General features: G+C 37.0%; 1 protein-coding gene across 1 annotated transcript in view; it reads right to left on the minus strand.

The window, feature by feature from the left end:
• Positions 1-6,101: 6,101 nt before the first annotated feature.
• The window catches only part of LOC127656352 (mitogen-activated protein kinase kinase kinase 5-like), a 36,839-nt gene continuing 26,887 nt past the window's right edge, over positions 6,102-16,053 (minus strand). Inside the window, exons 19-28 of the mRNA XM_052144647.1 lie at positions 15,739-15,934; positions 14,122-14,284; positions 13,804-13,972; positions 13,478-13,660; positions 13,164-13,269; positions 11,964-12,207; positions 11,231-11,349; positions 7,361-7,449; positions 6,800-6,876; positions 6,102-6,628 (exon numbers count right to left, since the gene is read on the minus strand). Coding sequence (XP_052000607.1) covers positions 6,532-6,628; positions 6,800-6,876; positions 7,361-7,449; positions 11,231-11,349; positions 11,964-12,207; positions 13,164-13,269; positions 13,478-13,660; positions 13,804-13,972; positions 14,122-14,284; positions 15,739-15,934 — 1,443 coding nt within the window. The 3' untranslated portion in view covers positions 6,102-6,531. The remainder of the gene's footprint in view (positions 6,629-6,799; positions 6,877-7,360; positions 7,450-11,230; positions 11,350-11,963; positions 12,208-13,163; positions 13,270-13,477; positions 13,661-13,803; positions 13,973-14,121; positions 14,285-15,738; positions 15,935-16,053) is intronic.

Consider the following 16,053-nt stretch of genomic DNA (forward strand, 5'->3'; position numbering starts at 1 on the left):
ACATCATACAGTATGTCTGTCAAAGCCATTTTTTTCCTAAGTCGACACAGTGCTGGTGTAATGTTTCATGACAGTGGATATTACAAGTGATGTATGGCAATAGTAAACAATGTCACAATGTTTGTGAGTTTTGCGAAGATTAATAAGTGTATGGAAATGTAAATTGAGGGCAGCTTTTTTTTTTTTTTTTTTTTTATAGATGACATCTTATTATAATTATCACAGTTACCATAAATAATGTTTATAATGTTTGATTACACAGATAATAATGTATGGTGTATAAATGTTCCTCATAAAATTATGGCATGAAGGCAGAAGTATGTAACCTGTTTGATCACATTATGGTGAGCCAACATAAATGTAATGTTTTGCATGGTAAAACACATTTTAGTAACAATGACTTATTTTTTAAATGTAAATTTTAAATTCTGGATTTTTCAGGTTTAATTTCAATGTAAGCTCTATCAACAGCATGCTTTTGATTACCATGGAAAATAATTGTAACTCATTGCTCATTTTGTTAAAACAAAGACAAAGAATGTTTTTTCACAGTAATTCACTTTCATTGTAAGTCTAAAGAGCAAGAGTACTTAAGGGTTTAAAGACATAAATGTGAAGCTTCCTTTTTAAAGCCTGTACATTACTTTTTCTGTATAAAATGAGTCCCTTTGTTTCCACTGTCCTATTGAAATGATTCTACTTTTCTAGGTGGATGAACCTCTCAGGTATCTAATCTTTCTGAGCTTTCTTATATAGTTTATATTGATACGCTGTGTCCACATTGGCGACCCAACCATAACTTATCTGATCTAGAGTAGGGGGTGGAGGCTATATAATGGTGTAGAATTTAGGCAAAAATAGGGGCTGTGGTATCTGCAGAGGACGACACCGAAGACTATCTGTGAAATAAAAGTGGTCTGGAGATAAGATCCTGCAGGGGGTTATTTTGTAATCAGAAACTAATATAGTAAAGAAATATGACTGCAGCAAACAATGACTTGGACAAAGAAACATTGTTCTTCAACAAATAGAAATAAAGGGGTTTTCCACTGGTGTTCTGACTTAAGGATTAAATGTGAACTCCATAATCAATCATGATTAAAATCCTCCCCAATAGTCAACAAACAAGTGGTAAATCACGTGTGTCCTTTGTTTAATAACCACTTTTATTGCCTGTTATTACACATCTCTCTGGAATAATTGATTCTGATTGGTCAATTATTTTAGTTTTATGAATGCTAAACTGTATAGGAGACCATTATCCTAGGCAAAAGGTTTTCTACATAGCTGTGCTAGTTTTATGTACACTCACTTCGCGCTTTATTAGGAATACGTTTTGACATGTTGTGCATTCTGAGACAGTTGTACAGAGTGGTTACCTGAGTTACCATAGCCTTTCAGTCAGCTCGAACCATTCTCTTATGACCTCTCTCATCAACAAGGCTTTTCGTCTTCTGTTTTTTGTAAACTCTAGAGACTGTTCTGCGTCCAGGAGATCAGTTACAGAAATACTCAAACCAGCCCATATGGCACCAACAATCATGCCACGGTCGAAATCAGAGATATTTTTTTTCCCCCATTCTGATGGTTGATGTGAACATTAACTCCTGACCTATATCTGCATGATTTTATGCATTGCAATGCTGTCACACGATTGGTTCATTAAATAACCACATGAATAAGTAGGTGTACAAAGTGCTCAGTGAGTGTATATCTTCAAATCACTCTCCTGTCAGTGTGTGTTCTCTTAGCCCAAGCCACTTTCCTGGTCTTTTCTGGTTTATGCAGGTCTTAGCTGATCTCCCAGCCTGTTCAGATGAAAAGTGCACAAAACTCCTCTAAAACTAGTCAACAGACCAGCCTGACCAGGCTGAAAGACTAACTAAGACCAGCAAGCATAGCTTTTTTAAGATGTTTAATTTTTAGAAGGGAAGTCAAGATCACAAAATAAATCCACTCAGGATCTCATCTCCAGACCCCTTTCCAAAGTCATGCGTTTCCACAGATACTCTTCGATATCCAGCGCTGCTACCATTTTTGACCTCCTACACCTTTAAATCGCCCCCACCCCATAATCTACCATCCAAAGAACCGCCTATAGACACTTTCATTACCATGACAAACATTGCACTTGCTCGGGAGAGAAAAATAATGAAAAAGGGAAAGAGTGGGTGAATGACCCACTGTGACCCTATTCCATCCACCACTGGATATGTTTAAAAGCTTAAGTTCCTCTTTAAAATATATTTCTGTGTTGAAATATGGCCCATTGGTATGTTTTGAATGACAATGTTTTTAAAAATAACTTAATTGCAGCTCTAAGTGGAGCCTTAATGCTGAGAATATTACTGTTGGAATTGTTAAAAAAGCTAAAACAATGTCAAATTTATGGAGGAATGCCCTTGCACTGCATTTTCAAAGTTGGGCCTCCTGCATACAGCTGTGTTGAAAAGCTTAAACTGGACTGCAGTGGTAGACACCACTCATTTCACATGCTTGAGTAGCAGGGGAAGACTCAGAGTCTTTAGAGGTCTAATATAAGCCACAGTGAAAGGTCATATAACTATCAGTGCTGCCTCACCACACAGACACACAATGGCACATATTGTCATTCATTGCACCTATTCAGGCATGCGTATGAAAGCATGCTCACTAATGCAAACATACAGCAGCCTTCTTATAAAGAACTCCATGGACTCTAGCTTCAACTACATAGGTCATAGGTATTTTCTGGATCGATATATACAGTAGATGCTGTCAGCAATGTACTGCAAAGTCTGCCAATAAAAAGGCCATAATAATTAAATTACTTACGAAGTAGCACCAAAAAAGCCCCCTCTGGATCTTTGCTAGAATGAATCCCATAATTATATGTCATCTGTATGGTTATGAGTCTCCAATAGTTATTATTAATTCACTAAATGTAATTTCTTCACATAATGTAGACAACGAAAAGTGTTTGAAAAACTTGAGGCTGTAGAGCACTGATAAAGGAGCCTCTAGAATTTGGAGCCTCATTTGAGATGGTGGAAAATCTTATTGATGGAAAGGAACATCCTCTGGGACTGAACAGAATGGAGTTGCTCAGGAAGCCACAAATCCTATACATAAATTATTATTATTTTTCATGTAATGGATCACATACACCAGCAACCTTCAGGTGAAAGATGTCTAAACAGCAAGAAGAAGAGAAAAACAAACTAGGAATGACGAAAGAGAAACTGCATCGTATAAACAAGCAAAATATGCTTGGTTCACCTCACCATTTCTTGCCAAAACAAAGAAGAATTTGCTGCACCTGCTACATCATTCCATGGCTGCAGAAAGCTCAGGACTACAAACAAATTTCAAGGGCAAGCTAGGCTCTGGAAACCATTAAACTTGCCAAGTCATTAAAAAGCAATTTTCCAGTAATGTTAAATCTATAAAAGACAAGTGAAATTGGACTAGCATTGTTTAGAGTAATGGGAAATCTCTGTCTCTCTCTCTCTCCCTCTCTGGTGGGCTGTGATGGAAAATCTGAGGCCACAGGAAATGTATCCACACTAGTATCTCAGTTGACAGAAGTGATGTCAGTGATTTAAGCTATTTACATCTAGTAGGCATACAAACTCTTACTAAAAGTGTTAAATAAAAAAATTCTCTCATCATTTACCCACCCTTGTGTATGACTTTCTTTTTCAGCAGAACACAACACAAGTGAATGGTGAGCAGGCCTTTGAAGCTCCAAAAAGGAAATAAAGGCAGCATAAAAGCAATCCATATGACTCCAGTGTTTTAATGGCTCCTGAAGCGTTCCAGTCAGTATTGGGTGAGAACAGACCAAAATATAACTCATTTTTCACTGCCATTGCAGTCTCAAGGCACGATTATGATTTCAAGCTTGTTTACACTTCCTAGTGCTTGATGCATGCCCAGAGCACTAGATGGTGCTAGAGGAATTGTAATCAAGCTTGAAATCATGATCGCCAAGGAGACTGCAGTCAGGGGGTGCTTCTCATTTCCTAAATTGTGCATCCTCATTTCTTTGCTCCTCTGTCCTTGAGGCCTTGACCTGAAACTGATCAAAGTCCCCCATTATGAAGGATGTATTAATTCCCTAAATGCACCACGAGGACACTTGGAAGGCAGCCTTATTTTGCAGCCTTTGTTTGCCATATTTTGGAAGATGCATTGGGTGTATCATTTATGGCCTTCAATCACCCACAATCCTTTGCAAATGTCCCAAATTATTATTATTATTTTTTTAAAAAAGGGCAGAAAATGGGTCGAGTGACAGCAGAGGCAGAAACCTTTATGAGGCAGCTTATTTTTTCTCCGTTCAATTTTTATTTGCAACAATAAGAATATGTAGAAAAATAAAGAATTCTAGTAGTTTAGACAATACAACACATTAGAAGACACAAAGCACAAAAATAAACTGAAATAAATGAATAAAAGGGCAAATATGTGAATTTGAAAAGCTTTAAAAGGTTTATAGTTTTTACTTTTACAAGTCTAAGGTTCTGTTTAATATATATATATATATATATATATATATACACACACACACACATATATATTTGAAATGGTTTAAATATGTATTCTAAGATCAGTGTTGCCAAATGCATTGCATAAAGGCTCTTTTTGAGTAACTCTAGCTTTGTGTATAAAACATTTTGCTAAAATAATTTAGAGGTAAAAGCACATATTTCTGTTTTTCTGAAGTATATTGGTTTTCTAAAAGTAAAATATCACATGGTCATAAGCTTATGGTTCGTCATGCTCACTTACTAGGCCCGTCTCATTCTAGCACTGAATGCTGAGGAGCCCAGCCTGAAGCCTCAGAAGGACTGGTCTAGGATGGACACAGCCTTACTAGGCTGCAGCCTTCCGATTGAGGAAGCATACTGAGGTGGCTTGAGCAAGGACACACAGGAGCATCCTATGCGGAAGACTTTTTGGTCGAAGCACCTGACACACGTATTAGTTCACCTCACCCTTTACGTCTGACACAACCGTTTCAATTCATGCAGTAGCAGAGCTAGGGTGTGGCCAGGGGTGGCCATGGCCACCATTGACCGAAGGCTGACCAACTCATAGGCCACCTCACTCGCAACTGCCGTTTTTATAATTTTTTGTCTTGGGCACAAAAGGTGGAACCGTCTGTGCAACCGCAACACACAGGAGACTTTACATGTGTGCACACCATGGTCGCCGCACCTCTCCATCAGGGGTGTTACTGTATCAACTCCCCTCCATTTTTGTATCCACGCCCCTCCACTTTCTACACCAACATCCCCCCAATGGAATCCCACATTGTGAATGTAATTTGTTTAACACAAAAGAGAACATTTTCACTTAATGCCCCAAGCTTATATCATGCTTGTTACTGAAAAGGGGACTCATTCAAGGATTCATTCATGCTATAAGCCCTAACTTGTATTATGTCATTAAGTACATTGTAAAAGTGTATTGTAAAACAAAACTGTTTCAATGTCCTCATTATTTGTTGAATGAAGGAATCCCAGCCCACTGATTAGCTCATATACTTTATGATGAAGTGGACAGATGATTAAGGAGTCAAAGAATGATGTAACGGCTGTTACTTTGGCAATATCAGCAGTGAAAAAACATAAGGAAGAGTAGCACAAATGTTATGTTTAGCTTCAGTGCATGGCATAATTTCTTCCAAACAGACATGTGAAACACCTTTCCACCCACATGTCTGAAAAATGAGGTTTCTGTGCACTGTGTTTGGGAATGTTTTGCTCTGTACAAGTCTAAGGTGTTTCAGGCCCACATCTCATAAAATTACATATTGCAGTTCAATACTGCATCAATGCATCAGCTTCTAATGTTGTAGTTGCAATATTACATATGGAGGACAACATATTTTGAGAACTGAAATGAAAAACGTATTGGCCTATATGCATCTTGTGGAGACTTAGCATTGCATCGAAAGAAATCTGGCTTCTTTAAAAATGCATTGATAAAGTAAAATGCTAATATGGTGACTGAACTGTTTAGCAGGTGGGCAGTATTTTTACTAACGTATGCTTGGATTTGCAAGGTATTTTTGTATACAACACACAAACATGACTCATTTTAAAATAAAGTTTATTTCTGAGATAAATGACCATGTATAATTTATTTTTGCTATTGTTTTATAATAGTGTTTAATATTCAAAATAAGAATGTACAAGGCACTGAAAAAATACAAATACAGCTTCTTTGTACCCTCAGTTTAATATATATAAACAACACAAAACCCCACTCATATACAAGATTTTCAGATAAATGTTAACAAATTTCACACATTTTAGAAGCTCTTAAATACAGAAAAACACTGAATCTCTATCCCAAAGTTTACATCTGAGTGTTCTCTTGATATATCTAGGTTATATATTTTTTTAATGGAATTCATTCCTTTCATCTTAGTCAGTCATCCATAGACATTAAAAAACAGTGCCGAACAAAAAGGCACAAACTATATATGTTGCAAACTCACTGAGCTCAAATTTACGAAACATTGGGATTTAATTGTGTTTGTTATAGTATGGTTTCCTCACTGTCCTCTTTGACTGGACAGAGTTGAGATTTCCTTTGTTTGGAGATGGCAGCCCATAAGCGACACAGCATCCCCCCTCTGAGTGAAACATCCATACAGGTTTCCTTGAGTTACTTCATATACAGTATCCTGCATGCATGCATACATGCATACATGCATACATACATACACATGCTCACAGTATAAACTTAATTCATATTTTTTTTGCCTTTTAACTATTGCTGTCTGACAGTTAAACAAGTTACTTACTTGATGCCGCAGTACTGAAGATCATCCCTACATGTGAGGTGTATAAGGCTGTCCAAATTGAACTCATGGAAAAGCAGCTAAAAAAAATAAAATACAATCAGCATGATTAACTTCAATAAAATAACTGATCAATCTTGGTCAGCTAGTTAATAAAAAACATCTATGTCTACAAGAATTATTCTCCTTGAATAATGCAATATTGATTGGATACAAGGTAGCCTCTCATCTAATTTTTTCAATTAACTCCCTAGAAATAACACTTTAAAAAAAATATATACTGTATATTAAATTAATTGTCTGCGAGCACTTACAAAAAGCAATTTCTATATTAAATGTTTTAGAGGATAACAACTATATATATATATAAAAAAAAAAATAATAATAATAATTCACTGTAAAGATGTCCATGGCTTTTCCAGGCCTGGAAATCACTATTTTCAAAATGTTTCAAATATACTAATATTTCCAGATTTTCCATGATTGTGGGAACCCGGTTCACAATAAAGAATGCGATAAATATTTACAGTGTGTAAGTGCTATTTATAGTAAAGCTCCACTCACTGTTTCTATGGTTTTCTCATCGACTGGAACACCCCTCAACCAGCGCACCATAGCCATGTTCTGAGTATTATGGTATGAAGGTTTATTATCTAGGGGAGAGAATGAACATAATACACATTGGTTTCTTCACAAACTGAATTACATGGAAACTGATATGCACTCATTTTGCATAATGTACATTTATTCACAATGATGGTAAAGTCTTGTGATATCACTGCTAAATAAGCCATAACAGTGTTTTTGAATCACTAATTCCACCTCCCATCAGTAGAACAGGGAGATTATATTCTTTCAAATACACAGTGAAAATACAAGCCCTGAATTTGAGGCTTAAATTTGGGTTTGCCAAGGTTGGGTAACAGGAGAAGATGTCCTGTAATTGTCTTCCAGCTAAGAACAAAAAGACATGCAGTGACATGTAGAGTTGATGTGAATAGTGCAATTTGACACTCATTTCTCCCTTGGCCACACCTTTTCACTGCCTTGGGAAAGTACTTTCTCTCGTAAAGATGAAGTGATTTAGCAACCATTGTTAAAGGGGTCATATAATGCCATTTTTGTACAAGTTAATATGAATCTTTAGGGTCTAAATGAAAACTTTGTATTATACTTTTATTAAAAATTCTCATTAGTATTTTAAGAAAACACAAATTTTACCTGCTCAAAAACAGCTCTATTTTCAGCACGCCGTTTCAGTGCATATGACTTTAAATGATAATGAGCTTTGGTCACCCCGCCCCTCCGTTCTGGAGTTATTCTCCGTATAACTGTTTTTTTGACATTACTTCTTAATCAGTAACATACAAGTAAACCAGGAATAACTTAGTGTTACCATGTTAACTGTAACACCTGCGTACACAGTTTTTAATAACACAATAACCATAACGCGTTGTTCATTATAAACGTGGGATTATGAATTATATTGAGAACGTCGTAACGTTATGGAAAACATGCCGTAATGTACCCTGAGTGTAAACATTAGTCACATTCATTGTGAAGCGTGCAAGCGATTTGCAAAGATTAATATAAAGGTTAATAAAACGTTACACTTACTACTTCTGGAGGTGCAGAGGGAATATAAATAGTTGAATCTTTTTTCAGCAGCAGCTTCTTAGCAAAACCAGCTTTATACTGACCCTCGTTTATAAAGCAGTCTGGTGACAAATGATTCGCGCAAACATGAACGCATTGACGTTGCTCGTGGGGAATATTCCCATCGTAAACAAAACTCAGCCACTGCGTCTTCAGCGGTTCAGATTTAGGAACATCAAAATGACTGCTGTGTTCGTTATTACACCGAAGAACAGAACGCCACAATCGCTTAGGCGCCATTCTGCTCCAGTAATGATGACGGACTATGATTGACAGCTCGCTCACGAGCGAGGGCGGGTCTGTGTTGAAACACTGCTGTCAATCAACAATCCTGGGAGGGGCGTCCGACCATGTGACGTCACACGGTCGAACGGCTCGATTTGAGGCAGGGGAAAATATATAAGGAGATTAAAACAAAAACACTGGATGGATTTTTATCATAATAGGATGGTTGTGTACAGGCACAGCCAACACACATTTCAGTACAATCAACTTGAAAAAGTGCATGTACCATTATATGACCCCTTTAAAGGAATCATTCACCCAAAAATGAAAATTCTATCATCTACTCAGAGTTTCTGTCAAGATAAACTGCAATTTGCCACATATCTTTTAGTTCACAAAGAAATATTAAAATAACAAAAATCGTTAGGTGAATTTATGATTTCTAACCTTGGCTAATTTCTTTCACTTTACTTTGCAAATAAGCCCTCCAGATGATGGCAACACAAGGCAGTTGTTACAATTTAGCTTAGTTTTGGTTCATTTTCACAGTTTGTCTATTAGTTTTAGTTTAGATTTATTTTGCTCAGTGTTTTGTAGTTTCTGTTTAGTTCGTTTTTGTATTTATATGGCTGCCAAAGCGGAGTGTTTACTGGTGTAATTTAAAAAGTCTAACATTTCATTTTTCAGGCAGTCTTGTGTAACCCCTTTCTAGTGGTATTTTTAAGTTTAGTGTGGATTGTAAATGTTGCAAATTTTATAATATAGGGTGAATATGGGTAAAGTGACAAAAGGATATTTAAGCTTGATCCACATTGTATCCATATGTATTTCATTAAATGATAAATATTTATTAAACTAATATTTAGGCAGTACACAATTAAAGGAATAATTCACCCAAAAATGAAAGTTCTCAAATAATTTACTCATACTTGTGCCATCCCAGATGTGAATTACTTTCTTCTGCTGAACACAAATGAAGATTTTTAGAATAATATTTCAATTCTGTTGGTCTATACAATGCAAGTCAATAGGGGCCCAAAACTTTGAAGCTCCAAAAAAGTGGCATAAAAGTAATGCATAAGACACCAGTGGTTACAGTAAATTCATGACTTCAGAAGGGATATGATAGGAGAGGGTGAAAAACAGATCAATATTTAAGTCCTTTTTACTGTAAATATTGACATCAGCAGTCTACTTGTCAATTGAAATTATGATTTCAAGCTTTATTATACACCGATCAGCCATAATATTAAAACCACCTGCTTAACATTGTGTAGGTCCCCCTTGTGCCGCCAAAACAGCGCCAACCTGCATCTCAGAATAGCATTCTGAGATGATGTCTTCTCATCACAATTGTACAGAGCGGTTATCTGAGTTACCAAAGACAGTTCGAACCAGTCTGGCCATTCTCTGTTGACCTCACTCATCAACAAGGCATTTCTGGATGTTTTTTGGTTTTGGGACCATTCTGAGTAAATTCTAGAGACTTTTGTGTGAAAATCCGAGGACATCAGCAGTTACAGAAATACTCAAATCAGCCCGTCTGTCACCAACAATCATCCATGCGATTATCTAGTCAGCCAATCGTGTGGCAGCAGTGCCATTCATAAAATCATGCAGATATGAGACAGGAGCTTCAGTTAATGTTCATATCAACCATCAAAATGGTGACAAAATGTGATTCAGTGATTTGGACCGTGACATGTTGGTGCCATTGTTGGTAGGAATGCTTTTCTATCATGTGTGGGCGACTCGAAGATTTCAATCTTAGTGGGATTCAAACACAGATGACACTAAGATGTGCATATTTAATGTATTCCACTCTGTTGGACATAGGATTTAGTTTTTAAAACTGTGTATTTACATCATTCAAGCTAGCCAGCTAATATTCATTCAGAATATTTTTTCTTATAATAAACATTACGTTTATAAGTTATAAATATAACCGAAATTGCTTTAATACAGACAAACCATATGTTATTGTAACTGTCTATTTATTGGCAGTATGTTTCATCTGCTCGCTTCATCTCCAAATAATTTCTTCTAAATAAAGATTATATAACATTAATCAATCATTTTACAACTTTTTTGGTTTAAAAGTTATATCAAACACCACAAAACCCTATTGCTACAGTAAATGTCACATTTATTACAGTAGTCATCACATTTAAAGTGTAAGGGTGACCATGCTTTTTCTGTTGCTGCCCCAAGGTTGTGGAATGGTTTACCCCTGTCTGTTAGTTCCTCCACTTTGATTAAAATGTTTAAAACCCACCTCAAGACTCATCCGTTCTCTTTGGCCTTTGAAATGTAGTGGTCATTTTTATGTTTGGTTTTAAGGTTTGGAAATCCTTATTCCATTGTGTTTTCATATAACAGTGCTAATTTGTTTGCAAATTAGCACTTGGTCTACACAGTAGTTTTGAAAGTGCTTCATAAATAAACTTGAACCAAGTAAATTATTTTAAACAACAAACAAGCGGTAAATAAAGTGTCTCTTTTCAGAAAATAAAAGTGATGTCATAAAGGAAAGGAAAAAAAAAATGTAGCAACCTGTAGCTGCAAAGGCAGATCTGACATCCAGGGCATTGATTTGCCTTTGTTTCATCTGAAGGGTGTTCTTGAGAAGCTCCTGGAATTCCTTTTCCTTCTCATTCAGCTGAATCAGCAACCTAGAATACAGATTAAACAATTCCAAACAGCTTTAAACCAGTGTAGTCCACTCCATACCAGTTTTCATTCAATGCCCTCTTGTGGCTACTTTTGTTGAAAAGTTTTGCTCTGAGAAATCGGGTTTAGAGAAGGATGATTTTAAAGCAAATGCTGGACTCTTAGACAACCCTGTTACCAAGCCAAAATATCTTCGTAACATTTTATTATAACTTTCATTAGTAAATTCTATAATGCTTAACAGTTCATAAATGTGCCAAAAGATATTTTGAATAACAACAGACTACATGATAAGAGTCAGCTATATGGGGCCGCTGTGGCTCAGGTGGTAGAGCGGGTTGGCCACTAATTGCAGGGTTGGTGGTTCGATTCCGGGCCACATGACACTGAACCCCAAGTTGCTCCCAATGACAGGCTAGAGCCTTGCATGGCAGCTCTGCCATCATTGGTGTGAGTGTAAGTGTGTGTGTGTGAAAATGGGTGAATGAGTTACAGTGTAAAGTGCTTTGAAAACCGCTAAAGGTTAAAAAAGCTATATAAAAGTGCAGACCATTTTCCATATGTTAAGAACTGCATTGAAAAAGTGAAAGAGTGTGTGAGGGAGGAAGTTCAATACCTCCTGGACTCAAGGCGAAGTTCTGACAGCTCCTTTGCAAGTGTGGAGTGATTAGAGAGGTCACCTGGCAGGTCGGTGCATTTGGCATCCATGTCACTCTCTTCAGACTTTTGAGTGATATCGGAATCTTCTTTGTCCTTTGCAAGGAGAGTGACCATTTGTTTGGAATTGGCTTCTGTGCATGGCTCGGTTTCTGAAGAACTCTCCTCGTTTTCAAACGATGACTGCAGTTGAAGTCTGAGCTCTGAGGAAAAAGATGGAATATGGGGAACTGGACTCATAATGATGCAGAGTTAATTAAAGGATTTAAAGGGTCATTTAGAGACATTATAGGATAAGACGGGTCAATTGTGTACATATAAATGGCAATAATCATAATGCTAAATATAGCTGCTTTTGGAATGGAAGTCCAGCCTTACAGTTAAAAAGAGCCAATCTTCTTTTGATTGAAACATTGCCTGCCAGTTTACTTGAGATGTGTTTGAAATATGGCCGCCAAGTCACCTAATTTGCCTTAAAAGGAATAGTTCAACCAGTCTCATTATTCACTTACCTGATGTCATCCCAGATGTGTATGACTGTCTTTCTTCAGCAGAACACAAATTAAGATTTTTAGAAAAAGAGCTCTGTCAGGTCCTTCTAATGTTTACGGGTATAAATAATCGATTTATTTTTTACACAAACATATCGATTTGCTTCAGAAGACATTCATTGATCAACTGGAGTCGCATGGTTTACTTTTTGGCTGCCAAAATGTGTGGCACCCATGCACAGCCATTATAAGGACCTAACAGAGCTCTATCTTCTAAAAATCTTAATTTGTGTTCTGCTGAAGAAAGACAGTCATGCACATCTGGGATGGTATCAGGGTGAGTGTTCACCCAAAAATTAAAATTTCTCTCATTATTCAATTCCTTTAAAGCAGGTGTTGTCAATCTCAGTTCCTGGAGGGCCACTGCCCTGCTTAGTTTAGTCCTGGCACTGTTCCAAAATGCCTCTGTAATCTTCAAGCAGTCCTCAAGACCTTGATTAGCTGCTTCAGGTGTGTTTAATTAGGGTTGGAGCTAAACTCTGCTGGACTATGATCCTCTAGGAATAGAGTTTAACACCCCTGCTTTAAAGGGACTTCAGTGACGGAGGATGTAGTGATACAAGAGCCTTTTTTGGCCCATCCTGCTTCATAAATGGTCTTTTGCATACCTGGAAGCAGAACGGTGATGCCGTCTTGTACAGACCGTCTCAGTAAGTTGTCCAAAGCAAACATCCAATGAGGTTTAATCTGCTGTTTCCGAAGAACCTTTTTCACCTAAAACATAATAAGCACAACTAGCTTAATTTGAGATGTATAATACATATAAGATTTTCAGAGAAATATAAATTGTGCAGGAAAAGAAATGAACCAAATTTTAATACTTTTTCAAATACATAACCCGAAGTATGGGCAATAGTAGTAGTGAAAGCACCACTAATTGGTCCTAAGTTTTGGTTTGGTTCTACAAAAACAAAGCACATACTGCATCCTGGAAGCTGAATAGCACTGCCTGCAGGCTGCTAAGGGGCACAGCAGAGTTCAACAGGTTGGAGCGCAACTTCAGGAGGCTGTTGGTAAGGTGCCTCTTGTCTGGAGAGCGGATGTTTTCTTGCAGGCAGCTAATCAGTTGGCTAATTTGATCTGAGGTGATACGTGGCACCTCCGCCTGCAAGATGTGATAAGTGTTAAGCTCATCTTTACACATGCCTCAACTCAGGATATTTAGATACTCAAGAAAGTTGTGGTTTGGCATCTCAGATATTTCTAAGAAAAGGTGATAGAGGCATGTTTGAGATTGTGTATGTGTACCTGAGGCAGTGTTTCCTCAATGTTTTGTATGACATTGCTGATATACTCTGTAAGTATTCTATGTAACGTATCTCTCCTTTCGCTGTCCTTTCTCAGCATGAAAAGACCTAGATTCTCTCCAGAGCCTGCCGGGCTTATCATCATGTCCCCTTGAGGATCATCTGGCAATCTGCAAACAGGAAATATACATAACATGTAGACACATTAAAACACAAATGCACACACACAGACATATACTTCAATTAGGGTGTGAGGAGTATGCTTTACATGATACAAGTATCTGATTCCCTGAATCAAGGTTTTAAATCTTTGACTCACAGCAGGAAACTGCTTGAGGTGGGAGGACTTTCTGCAATGTCATTTCCTCTGAGGGCAGTCCTGGTCCTTCTCAGATCAAAAGAGCAGGACAAGTCAATGTGGTCAGCATCAGTGTTTTCCACATACACAGCGATGGGCACAGACATGCTCCTGTGATAATCTCCTACAAATAAATCAGCAAATACATTTTAAACATCAAATATAATAAAATAAAAAAAATCATGATAGACCCATGAAAGCCATTTAGATCCAAAAGTAATCTTAAGTTGAAAAATAAACTTTTTGAAGATTTATACATATTTGAAATTTATAGCCCAGCTCGTCCTGGATCATTTAATAGAAAAATATTGATGACTCATACTATTCGCAGGGGCATATACCATTTTTTGTCTAGCAAAATGCTCTAGACTGAGAACGTCTCTTCCCAGAAATACCAATTTGCCACCACAGGAAATATAGCAGTCATCGAACCATTGCCCAGTGCATTTATCTCTTTACATAAACCTCAACATGGTATCTGATTAGAAAATACTTGTTTATATGGAAGTGGAAACAGATTATGTTAAAGAGACATAACGTTAATTACATAAATTGTACAGAGACTTAAAGAGATAGTTCACTCTAAAATGAAAACTATCACCATTGTCTTCATTTACTCCCCTTGTTACCAAGACAAATTCCTTATATGTGTAAGCATACTTGGCAATAAAGCTGATTCTGATTTTTCTGATTCTAATGTTGTTCCAAACCTGTATGATACATCTTCTGTGTTGAACAGAGCAAAATTCTGTTAAAAAGAGTAAGTCACACTGGTATGGAACAATATGATGGTGGGTGAATAATAAAATAATTTACAGTTTTGAGTGAACTATCCTTTTATAATATTGTGTAACAGTCACTACATATGATTAAAGGGATAGTTAACCCAAAAATTAGAATTCTCTAATCAGTTTCTCACCTTCATGCCATCCCAGATGTGTACAACTTTCTTGTGCAGAACACAGAGTTTTATAAGAATAGCTCTGCAGGTCCTTATAATGCAATGCATTTTTGAAGCTCCAAAAAGCACATAAAGGAAGAATAAAATACATATGACTTATGTTGTTTAATTCATGTCTTCTGAAGCGATCAAATTGATTTTGGGTGGAAAAGACCAAAACATAACTTATTTTCCTCTGCATATTTTGCCATTGCTGTTTTCCAAGCATGATCTTGATTCTTCACAATCTTTAATTACACTTCATAGTGCTTGATACAAATTGGTGTCAATATTTATTGTAAAAAAAAGGAGTTATATTTTTAGTCTGTTTTCACCCAAAACCGATTGGATTGCTTCAGAAAACATGGATTAAACCACTGGAGTCTTATGGATTACCTTTATATGATTGTTGGAGCTTCAAAGTTTTGGTAATCATTCACTTCCATTGTTTGGACCTAGTACGGAGTTTAGAATCTTAATTTGCGTTCTGCAGAAGGAAGAAAGTCATACACACCTGGGATGGCAAGAGGGGGAGTAAATGATGAGAATTTTCATTTTTGGGTGAACTATCCCCTATGCTGTTCATACAAACAGTGCCTAAAGATTCAGAAGCACTATGGACCCATTTGTCAGCTCACCAGAAGGTTCTTTTAGAAAGTTATCTGGTTGAGGTTTAGCCCTCTTCCTGGGGCTACCCTTCAGAAAGCTGTTCTTCAGGAGCTCTGAGGCTGTGGTTCTCTTGTCTGGGTTGGGTTCAAAGCAACAAATGATGAAGCCTTTAGCCTCCTCTGACATGCACTCTGGCACTGTGGGGTGGATCTTAAACATGCCCACCTGTAGGAGTACAATTACAAAGTAAACTGATGTGATTATTAGAAACCTGACATCTACAGCAAATCTAATAAAAATGAACATAAAGTGACAGGCTTAACAATCAGGAATGTGAAAAAGGA

This window comes from Xyrauchen texanus, chromosome 15 (assembly GCF_025860055.1).
Source record: "Xyrauchen texanus isolate HMW12.3.18 chromosome 15, RBS_HiC_50CHRs, whole genome shotgun sequence".
Taxonomy (NCBI): Eukaryota; Metazoa; Chordata; class Actinopteri; order Cypriniformes; family Catostomidae; genus Xyrauchen; species Xyrauchen texanus.